The 25,345-nt window shown below is 41.5% G+C and overlaps 1 protein-coding gene across 6 annotated transcripts in view; it reads left to right on the plus strand.

The window, feature by feature from the left end:
• SNCAIP (synuclein alpha interacting protein) overlaps positions 1 to 25,345 on the plus strand; it is a 364,007-nt gene that overhangs the window by 225,470 nt on the left and 113,192 nt on the right. For all 6 annotated transcript variants that reach the window (XM_073624689.1, XM_073624685.1, XM_073624687.1 and 3 more), the window contains one exon: positions 10,732 to 11,552. In XM_073624689.1, coding sequence (XP_073480790.1) covers positions 10,732 to 11,552 — 821 coding nt within the window. The remainder of the gene's footprint in view (positions 1 to 10,731; positions 11,553 to 25,345) is intronic.

Raw genomic sequence — 25,345 nt, forward strand, 5'->3', positions numbered from 1 at the left:
AGAGGCAAGTGCATGTCAGCCAGCAAAAAATAGCAAGTGTGGTCTGAAAGTTTTATTCTTTTTTATTATTTTTAAAATGTGACATAGCGCTATATTTTAAATACAACATACTGTATATATTCAGCAACAACTCTGGGTGTAGGGCCAACAAAATATCAATTAATGGCATGACCCCCCCCCCCCCCCAAACTACTATGTATTTAAATGTGGAACCAATATAAATAAAGCAATAAGGGCTCTTTCACACGGATGATCCGTATGTCCGTTTTTCATCTTTCCATTTTCGGATGAAAAACAGACATCCGACCTGCTCCGATCCGAAAAAGTGTAACGGAGGAAAACCCTACTTTTCCATCCGTTATCAGATTGGATCGGGTGACGACGGACACTACAGTTCGCCGTCATCCGATCCCCCATAGGGGAGAGTGGCGCTCTGACAGGTCCGTCGCTGCACAGTGTGCAGTGACGGACCTGTCATCTTCCTGCTCAGCGGGGATCGGCGGAGTGATCCCCGCTGAGCAAGCGGATGTTCACGGGGTGGATCATCACTGATCCGCCCCGTGTGAAAGAGCTCTAAGGGTTATTGTTACTCTCCAATGTGTGATATAACTAACTGAATTAACAAATGATCATACACTGTCCACTAAATTGCTGGAAAAGGTCTATATATCTATGCACAGTTACATCTAAATATTACCACTAACTCATTGTTTATAAATGATCAATAAGTGGTAATGAGATTCGCCAACTAATGCCTAACTTGGAAAACACAGACAATACAAATCCTCGTAGTAATGGTCTTACACAGCAGTATTAAAGTTTACCAAGAATGTTAGTCATAATGACTTCTAATGCAATTAAAGTGTATGTATGCCAAAAACATTTTTTTTCAGTTTTGGATAGAGTAGGAAAGAGTTAAAACCCCTGTCAGATTTTTCTTTGTTGCCTGTGTCCCAATGGGGAGATTTTACCTTCCTGTCATAGAGATGGAAAAGGAAGTAAAGCCGTGTACACACGAGTGGAATGTCCGACAGAAAAAGTCCGACGGGAGCTTTTCATCGTATATTCCGATCGCGTGTATGCCCCATCGGACTTTTTACGTCGAAAATTCTGACGGACCTAGAAAGAGAACATGTTCTAAATTTTTCCGACAGAACCAATTCCTATCGTGAAAACCAATCGTCTGTATGCTGTTCCGATGTACCAAAAACGACGCATGCTCTGAAGTAAGTACAAGACGGAAGCTATTGGCTACTGGCTATTGAACTTCCGTTTTCTAGTCCCGTCGTACGTGTTGTACGTCACCGTGTTCTGGACGGTCGGAATTTGGTGTGACCGTGTGTATGCAAGACAGTTTGAGCAGAATTCCGTCGGAACTCCATTGGAAAAACCTTCAGAGTTTATTCCGACGGGAAAACCGGTCGTGTGTACAGGGCATAAGAGAAAATTTGCACAAAGTGAGGAGAATCCCCCCACCTTCGACAGCTGTCCCTAGGGCGTACCAATTGGAAGATCTCCCCTTTTTTCCTGTTCTGCAGTAGCGTTTTTCAGTGTGTTTTAGCGTTTTTTTAGCTGTAGCTTTTTTTTAGCGAAACTATACTCCCACAAAAGCTTATGGCTCAAAAACCCTGATAAATGCTGAATAGTCGTGTTTTTCAGCGTTTTCTTATTTTTTGCGTTTTTAAGCTTTTATCATAGAGTGTTTTTACAGCTGAAAAACTCCTCTTAAAATCCACTAGTTCTGGGTTTATTTTCCAGCTGGAAAAGGCCCCTGCCAAAAAACGCTGTGTGCATGGACACATAGGGTAACATGCTGGGGAGTTTACTGGCTGCAGAAAAAAACACCTGAAGCCAAAGACAGCAGCTGTAAAAATGTCCATTGTGCATGAGGCCTTAGGCTCCATGCACACTGGCTTAAAAAAACATTGCTTCTATAGGAGTTTTGTGTTCTGCCTGTAGAAGCAACTCAGTGTTATCCTATGTCCATGCACATTAGGACATTTACAGGCATATTTTGAGCTCAACATTTAGGCAGGAAAAAAACCTTCTGGTTTGCGTTTCTGGTTAGAGCTCACTGGCAGAAAAAAACGTAAAACTCTTCTAAACTCGTCTAGACCTACCTGGTTTGTGGCAGTGAGTTTTGTCTTTGCTCTGATCAGCTACTGAAGGGTGGATTTGTTAAAAAAAAAAAATTGAAACAGTTAATAAAATCGGAATAAACACTGCATTTATTCTGGTTTTATCTCTATCTTATAATGTGCAAATCCAAAATAATGGTTTGTTTGGAGAAGATGATTAAAAAGTAGTCACGTAGTGTGGTATTATGTCTCAGCATACAAACATATCCTCTTACTCTTCACAGACAAACATGATGTCTACAAGTCTTTCAAATCCGATGAGTCACATAGTGCTGGCTAGCCTAGTGGCCACAAGAAAATGCAGTTTCAGCTTTTTGGTGAATTCTGAGGGGATTGAATCACCAATTTGCTCTTTACGTTTGTAGGGGAATATTGTGGCAAGGTCTTTGGAACTCCCCACTCTGCCCCCCTCTCCCTCTGCAGTGGCCATTGGAAAGACACGCAGGGTCTTGTTTCCCATTTTTTTCTATATAATAATAATAATATAGATATATAATAAATTATTTATAAAATGGACACCACAGCAGTGAAAATTAGATTGCCCTAATGGATGTTGTAGGGTCAAGATGCAAAGAGAACATTGACTGTGGAGGAAACTCAGCTGCAGAACTCTAGCTTTTTGAAGTGCTGGAGAGAAAAAAAGAGAGATTTAAACAAACAAATGTAAGGAAAATTGACATGCTGCAATACATTATAAGATAAATCATTTTAGAATCCAGTGTCTATACACCACCCTGGTAACTTATCTTATACAGTAAAACCTTGGATTGTGAGCATAATTCGTTCCAGAAACATGTTTGTAATCCAGAGCACTTGTATATTAAAGCAAATTTCCCCATAAGAAAAAATGGAAACTCAAATGATTCATCCCACAACCATTTATTCATAGATCCTTCAGTTTATAGTCCATATAAAAAGATTATAGCAATGTGATCAGGTTGTGTAACCATAAAATGTCCATCCACAAATGGAAGCCTCCACATGGGGATTAGAAGCAAAATCCAGCAGGAGCTACAGAGTATAAAAGAGAAGAGAGGCGCCGCTAAGTGTAGCAATATGTTGCTAAATGTTGTACCTTCATTAAATGCTACACTTAGAGGTGCCTCTCTTCTCTTTTATACTCATTTGTGACATGACGCTACTTGTATATCAAGACATCGCTTGTATATCAAGTCAAACTTTAAAAATTTTGCTTGTCTTGCAAAATGCTCTCAAACCAAGGTTTTACTGTATTTATATTATTTTTTTAACCTGCACTATTAAATGGCATCTTTTGTTGTACACTGTGGGCTTCATACATTTTAAGTCTGTCTGACAGTCTGCAGTAGCTAGGATGGAGTGGATCTGCAGTAGCTGACATGCTCCAATCCCCAGTTTTGAAACTCATGTTATATTAAAGGAGAAATGCAGCCAAAGCTTGTTTGGCTGTACTTCTTCTGTGGATCACAGTAATGCAGATGGTTGTGCACTCCAGTGACTGTTTTCAACAGATAGCAGGCTGAAGCCCACTGTCAGCTGCCATCACAGAGCCGGTCCAATCTTGGGAAAGATCGCGACCATGTGATCAGGATCTGCCATATGTATGGACCCGAACCCAGCTCAGCCTTTCAGCAAGCCGCTGAGAGCCTGAGATGGCTGATCCCATCCCCTCCACAGCCCAGCACTCCAGTGAGTGTGGGGGGGGGGGCAGATCAGAGAGCCGGTGACTGACAGTCACGGCTCTCTACTCAGGAAGCTCTGAGAACTGAGCAATTAGTGGTGTTTGATCGCTCCGTTCTCAACCTTAGAGCTGGTGGGGGACAGATGCAGCATCAGACTGATGCTGCATCCACTTAGCTAAGTATGATTAAAAAAATAATTCCCGTACTTCTCTTTTAAAATATATATAAACCCTTACCTGGCAAAACAACCCTTTCAGTTTAAAACAGAAATGAAAGACAAAACATTTGAATAGTAATTAATAGTACATGTACTAAAGAGTAAAGTAGAATTCTATCACATGGTATCATCTTATAGTTTGAATTCCTCAGTGTCAGGGTTGCCAACCTCCCCCATTTTTTTTCCTAAAAATGTACAAAATTTACTGACAGAGCACATTTTACTGACAACCTGAAATTTTGCAGACATTCCAATGAAAAACTAAAAATAATCAATATATTTACAGTATAAATAATATGCAAATGTTAACAATACCCACAACAAGTAATCTGCCTTGCTTTACAATAAAAGCCAACCAGTGAGTGAGAGAAAAAGTGAAAAGAACTAAATGGTTAATTGGATGTTTTAAACTCAAAGCAGCATACCGCCCAACATCTGAAATTGGGAAGGAGAAATGCCTGGACAATAATGGACAAAGATGTAGCGCAGGCAGCGTGCTGAAGCTAAAAAAAAAGGGCCGTGGCTACATTTTGCGAATATTGGTTGTGGGTTAAAGTACAGTCTGAGCCTAATTCAGGTTTTAACTGCATACAGTCCATTGTCTTTGTATACACAAAATAATAGCTTTGAGCTAGAGTCTCACAGTCTCACTATGTAACACACAACATTGCGTATTGAGCCTATGTAATGTTCTAAACAGAATATAAAGCGTAGCGGACAGGACTACACAATGTACATCATAGTGCAAAAAAGTGCAGCGGTCAGGAGTATGCACTTACATCTCTAGTCATTGGTATCAGTGGAAGGAAGGACCCCTCAAGCATAGTGGTCAGTGGGAAAAATAATGCTTTAGCATCAGTGGGGGAAAAAAATGTCCTGGTGTCATTGGTTTCAGAGAAAATATTGGCGGTTTGTGGCAGGAAAAATGTCCTAGTTTTAGTGGTCAGAAAAAAATACTAGGGTTGTTGGTCAGTGCAAAAAAAATGCCTGGTGTCAGTATCTGTGAAAGAAGAGTGTCCTGACTTTAGTGGTCAGTAGGAGAAGCCCTGTTGAACATGAACAGATCAGTTATTTTTTTTACAAATGGTAAATTCCGAAAATCCCCCCAGTTAAATTGTTGTTTAGTATGAGGGCATGCTACACCACCAATGTAGCGGGGCATTTACAATTACCAACAAAGTAATGGAGGATTCTGCTCTGACCCCCAGCATAATGGGGAATTGTACATTGAGCACCAATGTAAGGGTGAATCTAAATTGACCACAAATGTAAGGGGGGGGGGGGGGATTCTAAACTAACCACCAATATTTCAGGAACAATCACACTGACTACCCTGACCATCAGTGCGGGTATGTACACTGCCCACCAATATAGTGAAGCATTCCACACTGACCACCATTGTAATGGGTAGATGTACACTGACCACCAAAGTAACGGGTATTTACACCGACCACCAGTGTAGGAGGGACATTTACACTGACCACTAGTGTAATGAGTTATGGAATAAAACAATATATTGTACTATATGTTGGATATCTGTAGATAACAAAAATGATTGTACATTTTCTAGAGTGTCCATTATGCTTCTTCCAGCCAGTTCCTTTTATACAGTACTTCCAGATGTAAACCTTACTAAATAAATATCTGCTGCTGGATATGTATCAGTATTTATATAAAAATATACTTCTAAAGTCTGTTCATAAACAAGAATTAAATAGTCATGGTCATTGACTGTGTCCTATGTTTTTGGTTTCTAAACCAATTAATGAGTCACTTTATAATAACCTAGCAATGTTTTGGATTTTCATTCCAGAACTCCTTAAAAGGGAAGAGCTCATTTTCATATATTTCTTTCTTCTAAGACTAAAACTTGTTCAGCAAGCATTGGTTGTAGAAGATCTAATTTAAAAAGCACATGGTCAGCAATATTTGGCATTCCTTCCTATAAACAACGCAAGTACATTGACTTACAAGTGCAGTATACAATGGTGTGCTTATTAACACTAGTTGTGCTTATAGCGTATTGGTTCTAACAAAATGTCACAGCCAGATGCTGGAAAAATTGGATTTTTATAACAGCTTACCTGTAAAATCCTTTTCTTGGAGTACATCACGGGACACAGAGCCACAGTATTTACTGTATGGGTTATATAGGAACCTTTAGGTGATGACACTGGCACACCCTAGACAGGAAGTTTAGCTCCCTATATAACCCCTCCCCTTACTGGGAGTACCTCAGTTTTGTAGCAAAGCAATATACATGTATTAGAAGAGGGGAGGGACCTCTGTGTCCAAAACACTGGATCCCGGGGTCCAGCTCTCTAAAAAGAGAAGCGTTACAGGCAGAACCTCGATTTTTCCGACACAAGGCCCATGTACCATTCCTATCAGCCTGGAAATAACACTTTGAATGAATCCGGTTGCATGGCTTTCCCCAGCAAAGTTTTCTCCAGCAGAGCTCAGCACAGCAGATCTTTACTCGTGACCAACACCTAAGACACTGGCGAAAAAACTGAGGTACTCCCAGCAAGGGGAGGGTTTAAATAGGGAGCTAAACTTTCTGTCTAGGGTGTGTCAGTATCCATCACCTAAAGGTGCCTATATAACCCATACAGTAAATACTGTGCAGCAAAAAAATTGGATTTTGCCTGGATCAAAATATAAATATAAATATATATTATATATATATATATATATATATATATATATATATATATATATATATATATATATATATATTACCAAAATTAAATATTAGGTTAGATATTCATCCACATAAAGATTATTGGATGCAGTTAACGCATACAGAGGAAAAAACTAAGAGAAAAAGATTCTCCTAAGAGGGCAAATTTAACCCAAACACTATCTGAAAAAACAATCAAGTTTATTAGCAGTACAAATTAACTAACACCACACAGATTAAATTCTACAAAAATGCAAAGCTGGCTATGGTGGGTGACTAATCATAGACCCAGTTAAATTTGATAACGTTATTAAAAACAAGGGAGCCTCGGCTAGACATACCACATACATACAGCAATCACCACTTGCAGACACTGTTGGTAAGGAATGGTTCAAATGTTGAAAACTATTGATATTAAAGTTCCATGATTCAGTAATCAAATGGGTGGTATATCGGAATAGTGGGTATATGTGGATGGAACAGGTAATAAGAGTCCATAAATGGAGCTGGTTCAGCACGGTAGTTAGAGTATAAGGACCGGAACCAATGAGTCTTATTAACAATGGAAACAGCAGAGGTGGCTGGCAGGACTGGATTATGTAAATATATAAAGGTCACGGTATGGCAGCGGTATAATGGCAGAAGCAACAGGGGGAGTAATAACATCTAGAGTAGCAAACTTTATAAAGTAGATTGGAGCGATACTTCTCTCACCAATTTGATGGCCTCCATCGTTTTCAAACCGCTGTACTCAACCCCAGAGAGTGGCTGTGAATACCAGTCCGTATTGAGCTAGCTTCCTGCCAGACGAACAGTGTCCTCGCTGTATGGGGTATACCGCTATGCGTAGCCGTGTAGTTGAAGGAAAGCCGGTCATCAGCTGTGTTGTCGCGGCCAAGACATCCATCCACAGTGAGCGCGCGGCTCCGAGGTGACGTGCTGACGTCACGTGCTGACGCGTTTCACCAGCCAGTAAATACTGTGGCTCTGTGTCCCGTGATGTACGATAAAGAAACCATCTTTTCAAGGAATTCTACCAAAAACAGACATTGGCCTTTGGGACTTCTGACATTGCCACTTATCAGTAAATGAACCAGATAGTTTGTAGAGTTTGGAAATATTCCAAAGTCAAATGTTGAAATAATATAATGAATCTCTGTGAGTTGCAGTGAACAGGTAAGGGGGAAATAAACTTGTTTGAGGCACGGAATAGCAATATCAGTTTCCATCAGTTTCCACCCCACTCAAAATAAGCTCCCCTTCCACTTCCGTATCTTTTTCTGGGCACTGACTGGAGGGACTCTAAACCATCAGTATTGGAATGTTGTTTGAGAAGGTGACATAATATTAGGGAGCCCCTGTTGAAGCAATAGCATGATGCTGATAAGCATATATACTGGTACCTATAAAGCAGATGGTCTCCTTGTGTTACGATCTTTAGCCATGTTCATAGCATCACATTTACATATGTCAGAATGATATCTTTCTGGGGGAAACCCCTTTTTGATATTGCAAACATTTTTAACCACCTGCCCTAATCGTATGTTGCAGTATTTTCAGTGGTTATACCGAGATGATGCCTGCAGCTACAGTCATCATCCCAGTATTGTTTATTTTGGACGGCATAATACTTTCATGTAAAAACAATCCTAGTTGCTAAATAGCCACTGAAATGCTTTTACAAGTGGTGGGGAGTCGTCCCCCCTTCTATCTCCTCCTGGGCTCTCCAGCCCCACTGGGGATTCCAGGACTGCAGCCAGTGGTTCTGCCGGCTGACCATAAAGTATGATCAGTGAACCAGAAAGGCCCGGATTAACTCTATAGTCTACGTAACCAGTAGCAATGAGTATTTTAGTCACTACCTTTTCGCCAGTTTTAAACAAACCATTAGGCTCCATTCACAATGCGGGATGCATTTGCGATGCCTAATCACAGTTTGATTTTTGCCGTAGTTGTCACATGAAAAATCGCGCTGCAATCAGGGCAAATCGCAACGCACGACACTGTTGCTCAAAAGAAGCTCCTACTCCTTTTTGCGTAACAAGCTTTATGAATTGCGATTTGCCTCTATTGCAGCGCAATTTATTGCATGACAATTGGGGTAAAATCACACCGTGTTTAGGATGCCATTAGGAAGTAATGGCATCGCAAACGCATCTCACGTTTTGCCACAATTTGGAATAGTGGGCCGAATCGTGGCTATTCCACCCGCAATTCAAATCACCTAGGTTTGAATGAAGCCTTTCTGATTTGAAAAAAAGCAACAGATATGCTAAGGAGAGATCTGGGGTCTAATAGATCCCAAATATCTCATAACGAGGACTTGTCACTGCCTACGGCTATCACAAGTGATTTGTACATTCCTTGCGTTAACAATAAAAGTGATAAAAAATTGAAAGGTACAGTGTAAAAAAAAAATAATAAAAAAAATTCAATAAAATTAAGGAAAGATTGTTTAAGCTCTCCGTCCAACTGCGCTTGGGCACAAAGGTGAACACACGCGCCGGTCCCAGGTCAGTAAAATAACAGCAACCGCACCACACACGAGGTATCACCACAAACATTAGATCGACAGCAGTAATTCTGTAAATATAAAGTGGTAACCTGTGAAAGATTTTAAAGAGTCGCCTATGAATAATATAGTGTACACAGTTTGTCGCCATTCCATGGGTGTGCACAATTGTAAAGACTGACATGTTTGGAATCTATTTACTTGGCATACCATCATCTCTTATATTTTACCAAATATATTACTAAACATTGTGTTTTTAACCATTAAAAAAAAATTGCGTTTGAAAAACCGCTGCACAAGTACTGTGTGACATAAAAAAATTGCAACATCCACCATTTTATTCTCTGGGGCCTATGCTTTAGAAAAAATATATATTGTTTGGGGTTTTTAAGAAATTTTGTAGCACAAAATTACATATTTTCACATGTATGTGAGAATTGTCAGAAAAAGAGCTGGTCTTCAAGAGTTTAAAATGGTTCTAAAGGCTTCATGAAGGTAAAGAACCTTCTGTGTTCAGCGCGCCCCCCCCCCCCCATCCTTACCTGAGCTCCCTCCAGTCCGGAGCTCCCTCAAATCCAGTGATGTTCACGATAGCCTCGGCTGTCCTGGGACTCTCCCTCCCCATTGGCTGAGACAGCAGCTGTCAGTCACAGCCAGTGAGCCAATGAGGAGAGAACGGGGGGAGGCGAGCCACACATCCATGTGTCTTATGGAGTGAGCAAGTGGCTTTTTTGGGGGGCACTGCTCAAGGGGGAGGGGCCAGGATTGCTGGCAAGGGACCCGAAAATAAGAGGATTGGAGCTGCTCTGTGCAAAACCACTGCACAGAGCAGGTAAGTATAACATGTTTGTTATTTAAAAAGACAAAAACAAAGCTATAATACCACTTTAAATGATTCATTCATGTTCATAAATAAACAAAGGGGAATCATATGGTTGTGTTTTTGCTTCTAAACTGTAAAGTAAACCATAAACTATATTTCTGCTTAGCAATGTGATGGATTTTATTTCCAGAACCCCTTAATGGAAACCTGTCATGAGAGCATTGTAGAGGCAGCCATTGCTGGCCACTCATCAAACTGCTAAGTACCGAACTGCCATGCTAACCCAGGGGCTTCAAGACTTTGAGTCAGTAGGGTTGATTTACTAAAGGATTAGATTCTGTTCACTTAGCGAAGGGAATGATAGTAAGTTAGGTGTCCCCTTTAATACTCAATCATGTGGGGGGGGATTAAAAAAAATAGCATTTTTGCATATGATCGGTTGATTAAAATGAACACAGCTTTATCATATTTACAGAACTCAATGAATATTCACATTGATTACTGGGAAGTTTCTAATCGTTTAGTAAATTAATCCTAGTAGTGACCTGGAATAAGCATGTAGATAAGACTTTAATTCAGTATATGCAAATAGGAGTCAATGATCTGAGTAGTTATAAGGCATGTCACAAATTTTGTTGTGGTATTTGTCCTTTTTAATCCCACTAACTAACTGATGTCTGTTCTGCTGACTTTCTAGTTTCCAGCGCAAACTGGAACTGTGGAGTGTCTGCTCTTATCGGAAACACACAAAAGCCAACAGGTATTGCAGATATCTACAGCAAATTTCGGCCTGTTAAGAGGGTCTCCCCACTGAAGCATCAACCTGAGAGTCCAAAACTAAATGAAAGTGATGATCAAAAAGAGGAAAAAGAAGAGAATGAAAAGAATGGAGAGCCTGGAAAGACTGCTGGGAAAGATGGAGGTCCCGGTGAGGATAGTGGGTTTAAATGTAGGAGCCTTGAGCCAAGCGTTTTGCTTGGGGAGCTTGAACACTATGACCTTGACATGGATGAGATTTTGGATGTGCCTTACATCAAATCCAACCAGCCTTTGACTCTTTTTACCAAGGTAGCCTCAGAGAAAAGGACTTCCAGCATACACCCAATATCTAAAGGAAAAACTGGTCCCATGGGGAACCTGGAGAACCTGCCACCCAATGCCACTCAGTACTGTGTATTGTCTCCTGTCAAAAACTCAGCTCAGCTCGCTGTCCTCGATCCAAGCAGGCATTCATCTGGGGGATTAGAGCATTCCCAGTCTGGCATTCAGTGCTCCTCAGTCCACGAACCTGATTGCTATAACAAGGGCTTCCTCAATAGGGCTCTGTCTGATTCTCATGCACAGAAGCTCGAAAAAAGCATGCCTAACTGCCAGCTTCGGCCATTCAACCTGCCAGCACCAGAAACACAACTAGATGGCATAAACGGCAATGTGAACTGGAACTACACTGAAGGAGAAGACATGAAGAAACTCAAGAGCATTTTAAATATTGTTAAAGAAGGGCAAATATCTCTATTGGTAAGTACATAGACTACTGACTATAATCTAACTTTCCTTTTATGTTATCAACAAGCTGCTTTATTTAAGACACAGCTGTACAGTTGGCAATGGTGACTGTTCATTCACAGTAACAGTTTATTATGTAAGCCTGATTTATGTAGACTGAAACATAGAAAATCAGCCAATCACCTACCAAGTGTAATCCTGTATGAATGGCATGTAACGTCCGAATGCTTGTCTTCAGCAAGTACCTAGTGTTTCCTTTGAAGTCAGCTCAATTTTATTTTAAGCCATATATAATTCAGTATAGCAAGTCCTGTTAGAAAGTCTTTTGTTATAAAATTTGGTGCATATGTTCCCGCTTATTTACCAACGTTAATCATTGCAAAGAGTAACACATTCTGCAACATTGAGGATACATTTATTTCCATGAAGTGCTACAGTTTGTCAGCTCTTCAGCTTGTTTTCATCCCAATCGAAGCTCCCTTTCATTGGCTCAGCGTGGGAACACCGCACCGCCTGTTGTCCTTTCATTAGTATTCACAAGGTCTCTGTGCCAGCTCTTTGTAGCTACCATTCAGACAGGAGCAGGAATAGAAAGCCTAAAATGTCCCACGACCCATGCAAAGTATTTCATTAGCAACAGCTTTGGCGATTAAATTCCACAAGTGCGTGTTACCGCAGTAACAAGAACACTAAAAACGCAATTTAATAGGAGCAAGATTAGATCATCCATTACAAAATCAGGTTAGTTCTGCTGGATTGCTGCCTACCTTCAAAACAGTGTGTGAGTGTGTGATCTACATTTATTATTATTACGGTCAGTACAGTGCACGCTGTACAGACTCATTTTAGAAGAGGTGCAAAGGAATAGCACATGTGTCAAGGACAGTTATCCATACTGACCAGCTGGGTATCAGTTTGCTGGCATCAGATCAGTGAAAGGGGTTTTTTCATTTATCACTCTGGATTTCTGTACTTTGAATTTTATTGCTATTACATGCATGAAATAAACAGGCTTTTTTTTCTCTCTAGCAATTTGAATGTACCCAAATCAACTATTGGTTAATAAAAATGATTAACCCTTTAGGCTGTCCATTGAAAGTTCAAATCTCGGCTGGTTCAGCAGGAGGGATTCCCCTGTCAGTACTGTCTGTGTTGATGGGGGAATCATGCAAATTTCTTTCCTGCAACCATGGGTAATTTGCACCGTCAATGGCCTGCCTAAGGAACAATATTCAGTAACAATGATATTAAAAATTAACAAGGCAAAACTTTGTTTTTAGTTTTGGATAATGTGGAAAAGGATTAGAACCCCTATCAGTTTTTATTGCTGTCTGAGCCCCTGTTAAAGAGGTTGGAATCTTCAGGAAAAAAAACAAACCCTGCAAGACAAAGGCATAATCCAGTGTTACTGCCGGGTTCGTGGCTCCAGCGCTCTGATTGGCCGGAGCCACAAAGACGTCACTCCTGCATGCACGCAGGAGCCGCCGGTCACGGCACGGCTACTGAAGAAACGGCACCAGCGCCCATGACATCAGCAGCAGCACATATACTGAATATCTCCTAAACTGTGCAAGTTTAGGAGATATTCAAGGTACCTACAGGTAAGCCTTGTTATAGGCTTACCTGTAGGTAAAAGTGGTGTAACAGAGTTTACAACCACTTTAAGAAGACTTACCCTCTCTATTTGTCCTGTTTACCATTATCATTGAAAGGGAAAGTAAAAGAAAATCTCACATTTTGGGTTGTCCCCAGAAAAGTAATAGAGGGGAAATCTTCCAATGGGGTCACTATTTCTGGTGACCTTGGGGTTCCCAAAGAATTCCTTTAATTTGCAGGGATTTCCTCTCACTTCCTGTTTGGCTATGGGACAGGAAGTTGAGGGAAAGCTCCGCAAATTGCTCTAAAGTAAAAAAAAAGTTTTGCCTATAGTTTTACTTTGAACATTTTCCAGCAAATGTTGTGGTGTACAATTGTGATATTTTGGAGGTAATAGTCTATAAGAGGTAAAGTGGGAAAAAAGCCTGACACTAACTATTCATAAAAATGATACCTCCCCCTCCTCCTACCTATCCTGCATACCCTGTGTGAAATAGATCTGAGTACTTACCTCTTTGTAATGCACTTTGGCCATGTGATCCTGCAGCTCTGGCTCCCCTGCTGCAGGGGAGAGGAGGGAGCGCCGTCAATGGCTGGACTGTGGGAGCCTATGGGTGACATCACACCTCCCGAAATTCATAGCCATTGTTGAACTCTCCCAAACTCAGGGTAGCAGGAGCTGCAGGACCATGTGACCAGACTAGACTGAATTAAAACAAAGGTAAGGACACAGATCTTTTTTACAGATTATGTAGGATAAGTAGGAGAAAGGGGGGGGGGGGGTATTTTTATGTTTTAGGTGATAGCATTAGGCTTTACTTCCACATAAGTTAGCCATACACTAGTAGAATTTCATTTAATATATTTTGTTTAAGGAACATTGTTCCATTTCCTAATTATTAGTCGGGTCAAAGTACTGTTTGTTTTTGACTGCAGTGACAAGAAAAGCAGGATAGAATTTTGTTCTTAACCACTTCAGCCCCGGAAGGTTTTACCCCCTTCCTGACCAGAGCACTTTTTACAATTCGGCACTGCGTCACTTTAACTGCTAATTGCGCGGTCATGCAATGCTGTACCCAAACGAAATTTGCGTCCTTTTATTCCCACAAATAGAGCTTTCTTTTGATGGTATTTGATCACCTCTGCCGTTTTTATTTTTTGCGCTATAAACAGAAAAAAAATGATATTTTCTACTTTTTGTTATAAAAAAAATCCAATAAACTCAATTTTAGTCATACATTTAGGCCAAAATGTATTCGGCCACATGTATTTGGTAAAAAAAATGTCAATAAGCGTATATTTATTGGTTTGCGCAAAAGTTATAGCGTCTACAAACTAGGGTACATTTTCTGGAATTTGCACAGCTTTTAGTTTATGACTGCCTATGTCATTTCTTGAGGTGCTAAAATGGCAGGGCAGTACAAAACCCCCCCAAATGACCCCATTTTGGAAAGTAGACACCCCAAGGAAATTGCTGAGAGGCATGTTGAGCCCATTGAATATTTAATTTTTTTGTCCCAAGTGATTGAATAATGACAAAAAAAAAAAAAAAATTTACAAAGAGTTGTCACTAAATGATATATTGCTCACACAGGCCATGGGCATATGTGGAATTGCACCCCAAAATACATTCAGCTGCTTCTCCTGAGTACGGGGATACCACATGTGTGGGACTTTTTGGGAGCCTAGCCGCGTACGGGGCCCCAAAAGCCAAGCACCGCCTTCAGGATTTCTAAGGGCATAAATTTTTGATTCACTCCTCACTACCTATCACAGTTTTGAAGGCCATAAAATGCCATGATGGCACAAACCCCCCCAAATGACCCCATTTTGGAAAGTAGACACCCCAAGCTATTTGCTAAGAGGCATGGTGAGTATTTTGCAGCTCTCATTTGTTTTTGAAAATGAAGAAAGACCAGAAAAAAATTTTTTTTCTTTTTTCAATTTTCAAAACTTTGTGACAAAAAGTGAGGTCTGCAAAATACTCACTATACCTCTCAGCAAATAGCTTGGGGTGTCTACTTTCCAAAATGGGGTCATTTGGGGGGGTTTTGGGCCACCTGGGCATTCCATGGCCTCCGAAACTGTGATATGCAGTGAAGAGTGAATTCAAAAATTTACGCCCTTAGAAAGCCTGAAGGCGGTGCTTGGTTTTCGGGGTCCCGTGCGCGGCTAGGCTCCCAAAAATTCCCACACATGTGGTATCCCCATACTCAGGAGAAGCAACAGAATTTATTTTGGGGTGTAATTTCACATATTCCCATGGCATGTTTGAGCAATATATCATTTAGTGACAACTTTGTGCAAAAAAAAAAAATTTGTCTCTTTCCTGCAACTTGTGTCACAATATAAAATATTCCATGGACTCGACATGCCTCTCAGCAAATAGCTTGGGGTGTCTACTTTCCAAAATGGGGTCATTTGGGGGGGTTTTGAACTGTCTTGGCATTTTATGCACAACATTTAGAAGCTTATGTCACACATCACCCACTCTTCTAACCACTTGAAGACAAAGCCCTTTCTGACACTTTTTGATTACATGAAAAAATTATTTTTTTTTGCAAGAAAATTACTTTGAACCCCCAAACATTATATATTTTTTTAAAGCAAATGCCCTACAGATTAAAATGGTGGGTGTTTCATTTTTTTTTTTCACACAGTATTTGCGCAGCGATTTTTCAAACGCATTTTTTGTGGAAAAAACACACTTTTTTAAATTTTAATGCACTAAAACACACTATATTGCCCATATGTTTGATGAAATAAAAAAGATGATCTTAGGCCGAGTACATGGATACCAAACATGACATGCTTTAAAATTGCGCACAAACGTGCAGTGGCAACAAAATTAATACATTTTTAAATGCCTTTAAAAGCCTTTACAGGTTACCACTTTAGATTTACAGAGGAGGTCTACTGCTAAAATTACTGCCCTCGATCTGACCGTCGCGGTGACACCTCACATGCATGGTGCAATTGCTGTTTACATTTGACGCCAGACCGACACTTGCGTTCGCCTTAGCGCGAGAGCAGGGGGGACAGGGGTGCTTTTTTTTTTTTTTTTTCTTTATTATTTTTTTGCTTTTTTATCTTATTTTTAAACTGTTCCTTTCATTTTTTTTTTTTAATCATTTTTATTGTTATCTCAGGGAATGTAAATATCCCCTATGATAGCAATAGGTAGTGACAGGTACTCTTTTTTGAAAAAATTGGGGTCTATTAGACCCTAGATCTCTCCTCTGCCCTCAAAGCATCTGACCACACCAAGATCGGTGTGAAAAAATGCTTCCCCAATTTCCCAATGGCGCTGTTTACATCCGGCGAAATCTAAGTCATAAAATGCTCGTAGCTTCCGGTTTCTTAGGCCATAGAGATGTTTGGAGCCACTCTGGTCTCTGATCAGCTCTATGGTCAGCTGGCTGAATCACCGGCTGCATTCTCAGGTTCCCTGTTGAGACAGGAGAGCCAGAGAAAAACACGGAAGATGGGGGGGGGGGCATTCCCTCCCACTGCTTGTAAAAGCAGTCTAGAGGCTAATTAGCCGCTAAGATTGCTTTTACATGAAAGCCGACCGCTGGCTGAAAAGAATGATACCAAGATGATACCTAAACCTGCAGGCATCATTCTGGTATAACCACTCAAAGTCGTGAATGGCGTACCTGAAGACAAAAAAAGGTTAACAATAAAGCACAGTGAACAGTAAAGTATAAAAAATTGCATACCTGAAAAGCAAACATGATAAAACATAATAACAATAAAACATTGCAGAATAGAATACAGTAAAAAAGAGCAGAACAATAGAGAGAGAGAATAGAGAGAGAGAGAACAATAAAACGACAACTATTTATTTTTTTTTATTTTTGTTTGTGTTTTTTTTCTTTTTTACACTTTTTTTTGTAACTGTAACTTTTATAACTGTAACCGGTTCCAGGTTCGGGTCTCTCAAAATGCGATGGCATCTTGGGAGACCCTGTGAAAGTGTGTCCTAGTCTGTGCAATGCTGTACCCTACGCTAATACTCAACTAGTGAATGGTAGCGTTCAAAACATTCACCAATGCAAAGACCAGGATTGTCAGGACAGGAGGGACAATAATAGCGGGTGTCACGCCTATATCCGCGCTTGCTGCAGACACGACATCTTTTTTGGGGGGGTTCGTTGGGTAGGGGTACTCGGGAGGACATAAAGAAAATGCCTCTCATGCAGCCGACTGCATTTGGTTGGGGATGTGAATGGGGGAAGTACGGGTGCTGCAGAAGCGGTGGGTTCCCAATTAGGATTGGCGAATGCAGCAGGAAGGGCACTATGGGCACGACGGGCCTGTGTTTGTCTTCTTGGTGGCAGGGGGACACTACTTGTGCTTGCCACCTCACCAGCTTGAACTGCACTTATGGGACTCGCCACGTCACCAAGTGTTACTGCAGTGCTGGTTTGACTACGACCGGGGTGTACTAGGCCGCTGGCGCTTGCCAGTTCACCAAAACGCTACAAAAAAAAACTGTTAGCGATCGCAGGGATCAGGCCTGACTCTGCGAACGCTGCAGTTATGCGTTTAGTGTTTTGTAAGTGACAGTGATCGATCGATACTGCACTTGGGTGGGCTGGGCTGGGCCGGGCGGAGGGGTAAAATGCAGGTGCTAGCAGGTATCTGGGCTGATCCCACTAACACTGCGTTTTTGGGAATCCTAAACTGCTGGGGACGCTAGTATAGATCTGATCGGATCAGATATTGATGCGTTCAGATACTATACCACTAAGGGAGGTGTACGGTGCGTGGGTGTTAGCGCTACTGGCACTAACCTGACGCTGCCTGGGGCTGGTGCTTGCCATTTCACCAAAACGCTACCAAAAAAACTGTTAGCGATCGCAGGGATCAGGCCTGACTCTGCGAACGCTGCAGTTATGCGTTTAGTGTTTTGTAAGTGACAGTGATCGATCGATACTGCACTTGGGTGGGCTGGGCCGAGCCGGGCGGAGGGGCAAAATGCAGGTGCTAGCAGGTATCTGGGCTGATCCCGCTAACACTGCGTTTTTGGGAACCCTAAACTGCTGGGGACGCTAGTATAGATCTGATCGGATCAGATATTGATCCGTTCAGATACTATACCACTAAGGGAGGCGTATGCTGCATGCGTGGGTGTTAGCGCTACTGGCGCTAATCTGACGCTGCTTGGGGTGACGCATATCACCGCCGGGCAATCGGGAGGCTAAACCTTTATTCGGTAATAAACGGCGGGTGCCCTGACACTATAAAAAATAAACAAACTAACCAGCGTCACCCGTAACGGTTATACAGTGATCAGTGGTGAAAGGGTTAACTAGGGGGCAATCAAGGGGTTAAAACATTTATTAGGTAGTATGTGGGGTCCCTGTCGTTATAAAACGCTGACGGCGAACCTCAATATTTACCTCACTAACTAGCGTCACCAGCGACACTAATACAGCGATCAGAAAAATGATCGCTTAGCGACACTGGTGACGGGGGGTGATCAAGGGGTTAAAACTTTATTAGGGGGGGTTAGGGGGGTACCCTAGACCTACAGGGGGCTAATACTCACTGCCCTACCACTTCTAACTGTCACAAACTGACACCAATCGGTAATCAGGAAAAAAAAAAAAAACAGCTTGGTGTCAGTTTGTGACGGGGGGGGGGGGTGATTGGGGGGGGATCGGGGGGCGATCGGGGGGGGATCGGGGGTGTTTAGTGTGCCTGGCATGTTCTACTGTGTGTGTTTGTGTTTTACACTTACTCGGATGTCTTCTCTCCTCGGCGTCGGAACGGAAACTGCCAAGCCGAGGAGAGATGACATCACATCCTCTGCCTGTGTGTACTATACACAGGCAGGGGATGTTTCTCATTGGCTGGGAGCGATCGCGAGGGGGGGGCCACGATCGGATGGCCTCCCCCTCATCTCTGATCGCTCCTAGACAAATGCCGACCGCCGCTGGCACCGGGGGGGGGGGGTCCGATCGGACCCCCCGCCCGCGGGAAGGCAATCACGTACCAGGTACGTGATTTTGCCTGCCCGTGCCGCTCTGTTCACGTATATATGCGTGAGGCGGTCGGCAAGTGGTTAAATAAATGGATTTCTAACATTGTATGTGGTTTTCGTTTGGGTAAGTCCATTAACTCCAAATTCGAACACAAATATTAGTAAGGGCAGAAATAGTCAGCACAAAGCACCACATCCCATAATGAATATGCAAAAAAGGGAAAACATGAAAGGGGGTTTAGAGCAAACACCCCAGGGACTTTTAAGGTGCTTAGAAGTACTAGACAAAAAGGTAGAAAAGCATGTACGTAATAATTATAAAAAATTTAATTTTATTGAAAATTAACTCTAAAAACATGTGTCCCTAGAGAAAGAGACCCCATCATAAAAAGATAATATGATTGATTATTGTGATTGATGTATTATCTTTTTATGATGGGGTCTCTTTCTCTAGGGACACATGTTTGGCCAGCTTTAGCCTTTCACAATCAGTGCTTTGTAATTTAAAAATAACTTCATCAGAAGGAAAAAGTCCTAGAGCTGTTAAGTACGCAGCTATTGTGTAATTAGCTGGCAGCTATTTTATCTTTTACCATAACTGTTATAAGATTGGTTTTTATGTGCTCAGCAGTAGCGATGGGCGAACAGTTTGGGTCGAGCAATGGTTTGGCCTGAATATTGCCCATTCAGTTGTTCGCCGAACACCTGAATTTGCAGGGCGTTCGGCAGGATTTTCGCCTGAAGAGTGCCCCACAATGCACTGCGTGCTGCACAGTGCATTCTAAGCCCTGATTGGCTGAAGCAATGCACTGCTGGTCAGGTGCAAGGCTGTGCCCAATCAGGGCATAGTAAATAGCTGGTTGTTAAAGAGCGGGCCCGGAAGCCGGCCACCGTGTCCTTAACAATGGATCAGTTGTCAGTGGGCTTTCCCGCTGACAGCCGAATGAAAAAAAACATTGCCGGCAATACACAAATGTGAAAAAAGCAACCCTTTGGGTCTGGTATGGATTTTAAGAGGAACCCCACACCAAAATTAAAAAAAAGAAAACGGCGCAGGGTCCCCCCAAAATCCATACCAGACCCTTATCCAAGCATGCAGCCTGGCAGGCCAGGAAAGGGGGGATCGAGCGAGGGACCTCCTCCCACCTGAACCATACCAAGCCACATGCCCTCAACTTGGGGGGGGGGGGGCTTTGGGGAAGGGGCCCTTTTCCCTAAAACCCTCGGAGGGGGGTCGTAGGGGTCTGTGGGCAGGGGGCTTATCAGAATCCCGCTTTTTTTTTTTACAATATTTTTCACCAAAAAAGTGAGAAAATCTATTTAAATATTGTATATATATATATATATATATATATATATATATATATATATATATATATATATATATATATATATATGTGTCAGCAGGTTCTATACACGTTACAAATGCGCCACATTACAGGCAGACTAAGGGGACCCCCAGGCACTATATTTAAAGGAATTTGTAATTTGTTTTCTTTCACTGCATCATTAAAATCACTGCTCCTTTAAAAACGATCTTTGTAAGAAAAAGGTTTGCATTGATACATGACCCCCAGGGCAGTACCTGGGCCCCATACCCTTTTGATGGCCAATAACTTGCATATAAGCCTTCAAAATGGGGACTTTTGTTTTTTTCAAGTTCAGGTCCTATAGACTTTAATAGGGTTCGTGGTTCGGATCTGAACTTTTTCCATGTTCGGGAGTTCTGGTGCGAATCGAACCGAGGAGTGTTCAGTCCATTACTATTCAGAAGCATGTGGCGCCTTTGTACATGCAGAACTACAAGTCACAGCATTGGGAATGCATCTTTTGGTCAGCACTGAAGAATTTAATCCAATAGAGATTCAGAGAAAGAACAGGACGACAAAGCGTGCGTAATTAGATTTTGTTCACTTGAGCGATAAGTGTTTTCTTTGTAATTTTCTAGGGATATACATGTTTTATTAATTTTAGCTGCGCCAGCTATTAAAGGCACTGGGAACAATTGTGTAGTCTGCAATGTACGGACTTTGACTCTCCAGCAATTTATCACAATTAAAGGAGGGCTAGGATTTTTAACATGTACAGTATACTTGTTGCCAATTGGATTGCAGTAATTAAAACATTGATAAGTGTTTTGTCTGGTTTATTATTGCTTATACTCTGGCTTATACTCTGTTTTGGGTTGAAACATATGGTAACATGCTGTTTTCCTACAGGGAAACATTTCTTGGATGATTATTTTACAGGAATAGCTTACATTTGTTTTAATCCAGTAAAACCTAACGTTTCGAGTACCCGGTAAGGTATTTATAGTAGAGTTGCTGACTATAAGTCAACGTATGTTTCTTAAGCTCAGCAGAAAGTTGTGAAATCCTTTTGCAAAATGAATTTGAGGGTGGCCAAAAAATTATCCACTATGAACACATTCTTTTAACTGATGGGAAAAAATATAAAGGAAAACTTCACCTGCATAAACACAGTTTTACTTGGGAGTTTAGTGTGCACAATGGGACCTGCTGGATATTTTGGAAGCGTAACCCCTATTTTGTTTTGGTTTGTCAATATACTCACTTTTGGAGTATAAGGGCCTGTGTCAACAGGCTTCGGCCTTGCATCAATGGCATTAGTTTGACATCAGTATGAGATACATCTGGGTTCCTTCAGAATTCAGTAAAAGGTGCATTTGACATGCATTTCATCTGCTTCAAGAGGGTTTTACATTCCTATAGACATGTATGGATTTGCCAAATAAATTCTGAAGATCTAAGCGTAAAGTGGTTCTTAAGGCAGAAGGTTTTTTACTTTAATGCATTCTATGTATTAAGGTAAAACACCTTCTGGGTGCAGTCCCCCCAGCCCCGATGAGGAAAGAGCAGGGGTCGGGACTAGCCACGCTCTGTGTGTGAATGGATAATGTCCATTCACAGGAGCGCAGCTGGGGAGCGAGCAAGAGGTTTGCTATTGGGGGCACTCGGCTGCGGGGAGGAGCCAGGACTGCTCGCGGGGGACCCAAAAAGAAGAGGTTCGGGGTTGCTCTGTGCAAAACCAGAGCAGGTAAGTATAACATTTTTTTTTTTTTAAATGATAACCTATAGAATCACTTTAAGCCTGATACATTGGCGCTATATAAATCCTGTATAATAATACACACAGGCAAAACTTCAGTTTAGCATAAACCGTTTGACATTCAGTCCATGCGTACATCAGCCTGTCCAAAAGAAGCCAGCCAGACCCAGCAGCCAATCGTCATCTGATCAGCGCTCACAGCCAATGGCTGCAAGCGCTGGCCGGTGTGTCCTGGCGCAGGGGGGGGGTCTCCCTGTCAAAACACAATAGCTTAGCAGGTAGATTGTTGAAGTGAGCTCCTTTCGAGCGCCTCCGTTTTATTTTTTATTCAGCCTGCGTGTGTGTACCAGGCTTTAGTCTTTGGGAGTGATGAACCTGACTCATCGTGCTGCAAATTGATAGCAGTCGTAAATTACGATCAAATTCATCAAGGAGGGAAACCTGTTAAGGTTAATTGAAGTAGAACCAAGGAAAAAATGTTTTTGTTTTTTTTCATTTCAGTTTTCTTTTGTGTCTCATTGGAGAGCTTTCCCTTCACATCCTGTCCCATATGTAGTCAGGGTTCACTAGGTTGCCCTTTAATTTAGTTGCTCCTTTAAAATCTTTTCAGGAACGAGAATTAGTTAATTTCCTCCTGGCAGGATCAAATAAATATTTGGGTTGGAGCTTAGTTTAGGAGAAGCTGGTTGATGGGAAGTTGATTGGCAGTCAGGAGAGCCGTGACCTAAGCAGGGAAATCTTTATATTTTACAGCTCCTGGAATAGGCACCCCTGTTACTGGACATACTAAGATACACCACTATCTGAACAGAACTTCTGAATGATTGGGAAGATGTGATTTAATGAACTTTTGAAGAAACTTGTTCAAATAAAATGGAGTTGGACTGAGCTCCTGGTTGCTTCATGTGTCTGATGTGGATTGTTAGTAACCTTACTGTTGTGAAGTGGGATAGTACCCTGTTAAGCTATTACTTGACTACATCTCATGATATACCCACATGGAGACGAAGGATCACAGTGTAACCAACTGTGTGCAGACTTGGTTGGGCTAGGGGATGGTGGTGGATAAGGAAGTGAATGCAAGACTTTAGACCCAACACAAGAGGTGTCCCCAGTCAGAGTGGCAGTTGCCAAGGATGACCCAGGATTATGTTGAGTGTGTGCATTGTGTGCACCTTGCCTTTGACACTCTGTATGTGTAGGTGTGCAAGAGAAATTGAGTACTAGGAGGCTGTGGACTGAGAGTATGCCCAGTGCTTGTCCTGCGAAAGCTCTGAAACGGACGCTGTCTGAAAAAGTACATGTGGGTGATTCAGAGGATCGAGGACCCACCCACACATAGCCAAAACAGGAAGTGAGAGGAAATCCCTCCAAGATGAAGGAATCCCTGATTGTTACCAGGGTCACCAAAATAAGTTTTCCCATTGACAAACTTACCCTCTATTACTGTTCTAGTGACAACCCAAAATTTGGGATTTTCTTTCACTTTCACTTTTAATAGTAAACATGACAAATAGGGAGTGCGAATCTCCCTAACGAGGACACTGACAGCAATGAAAACCTGACGGGTGTTCCATTCCCTCTCAACCCTATCCAGAACTAAAAAAAATTGTTGCCTCCCATTATACTTTAAAGTGGTAGTAAAGTTTTTTTTTAAACTTGTACCTACAGGTAAGCCTATAATAAGCCTTACCTGTAGGTACTGTGAATATCTCCTAAACTTGCACAGTTTAGATATTCACACTGCATGCAGCCGATGATGTCACTGGTGCATGCCCTCTGAAGGGACAGCATACCTGTGACGTCCCTTCAGAGCTCTGTGCCGCAGCCGTGACTCCCGTAGGCATGTGCGAGAGTGATGTTGTCATGGCTTGGCCAATCAGACGGTGGAAGCACAAAAACCAATATGGAAGACCGGGTGAAGATGGAAACCCTGCCAGTGGTGACAGCGCACCACTGGAGGGCTTCATTCTGAGGTAAGCATTTCATAATTTGCTAGTATGTGATGAATACTAGCACATCATGTCATTGTCTTGCAGGTTTTTTGTTTTTTTTAAAGGCTGTGGTTTACTACCACTTTAAGGCTTGGCTTTTTTCCCTTTCCCCTAATTTAAAGACTTGATTGAGAAAGTTTTTTCACTTTAGCAAAAGGTATAAAGTTATTACACAGTGTAAATGTCTTCCTGTTAGGATACCACACCACCCTACCTCTACCTAATCTGAGTTTCCCTTTGTATCAGAGTACAAATATTTTTAAAATGTGAAAAATGTATTTTCTTGATTTAGCTGTTGTCCCACCCCAGGATCCTGAATTTTGACCAGGTATATGGAAAGAGGCGGGGCTAACTATTCCTCAATTACCAGCCTTCAGAGATTCTGATTGGGTAATGGTTTTAAGTGCACAGGGAACTATATTTTATTTCCTGATAATTTGTGCATTTGCAAATACACTGATAGGGCTACTTTAACCTCTGCATTGCCATCAGTACCATGGAGAGTGCACATGAGGCAGCCTTACTATTCATTTTAGGCTGATATTCACTTAAAGTGAACCAGTCACAACCTGTACAAATCATATTGAGTGTATGATAAATGTGTAATCAGAAGTTGCCTTTGGTAAAAACTGCATGTCAAAGGGATCAGTAGATCCAAAGATACAGGCAGCAGAATTTATATACAAATCAAAGACAATAGGAGATTGGTATTTTTCTGTAATGGTGTTCAAAGGTCAATCCAAGAAAAGGCTTCTTTACTGTAAGAGCTGCGAAAATGTGCAATAGACTCTCAGGAACTAGTTATGGCCAGTTCAGGGAATTGTTTTAAAAAACAGCTGAATACATTCCTAAATGCACAAAATATAACCCAATTTAAAAAAAAAAATGTTAATAACTAAGAAATTTGATCTGCTGGAGCAATTTAGACCATACCTTATAGGGTTTTTTTGCCTTTCTCTGGATAGTGGTTTTAGGGTTCTTTATATAGAGGTCAGAATGTATTTATTTTGTTTCTATTGGTTGAACTAGATAGATTTACAATTTTGCTCATAAGTTTACATCCCCTGGCAGAATTTATGATTTCTTGGCCATTTTTCAGAGAATATGAATGACAACACAAAAACTTTTTTTTCACTCATGTTTAGTGTTTGGCT

The sequence above is a fragment of the Aquarana catesbeiana genome, linkage group LG01 (assembly GCF_042186555.1).
Source record: "Aquarana catesbeiana isolate 2022-GZ linkage group LG01, ASM4218655v1, whole genome shotgun sequence".
In the NCBI taxonomy this organism is placed as follows: domain Eukaryota; kingdom Metazoa; phylum Chordata; class Amphibia; order Anura; family Ranidae; genus Aquarana; species Aquarana catesbeiana.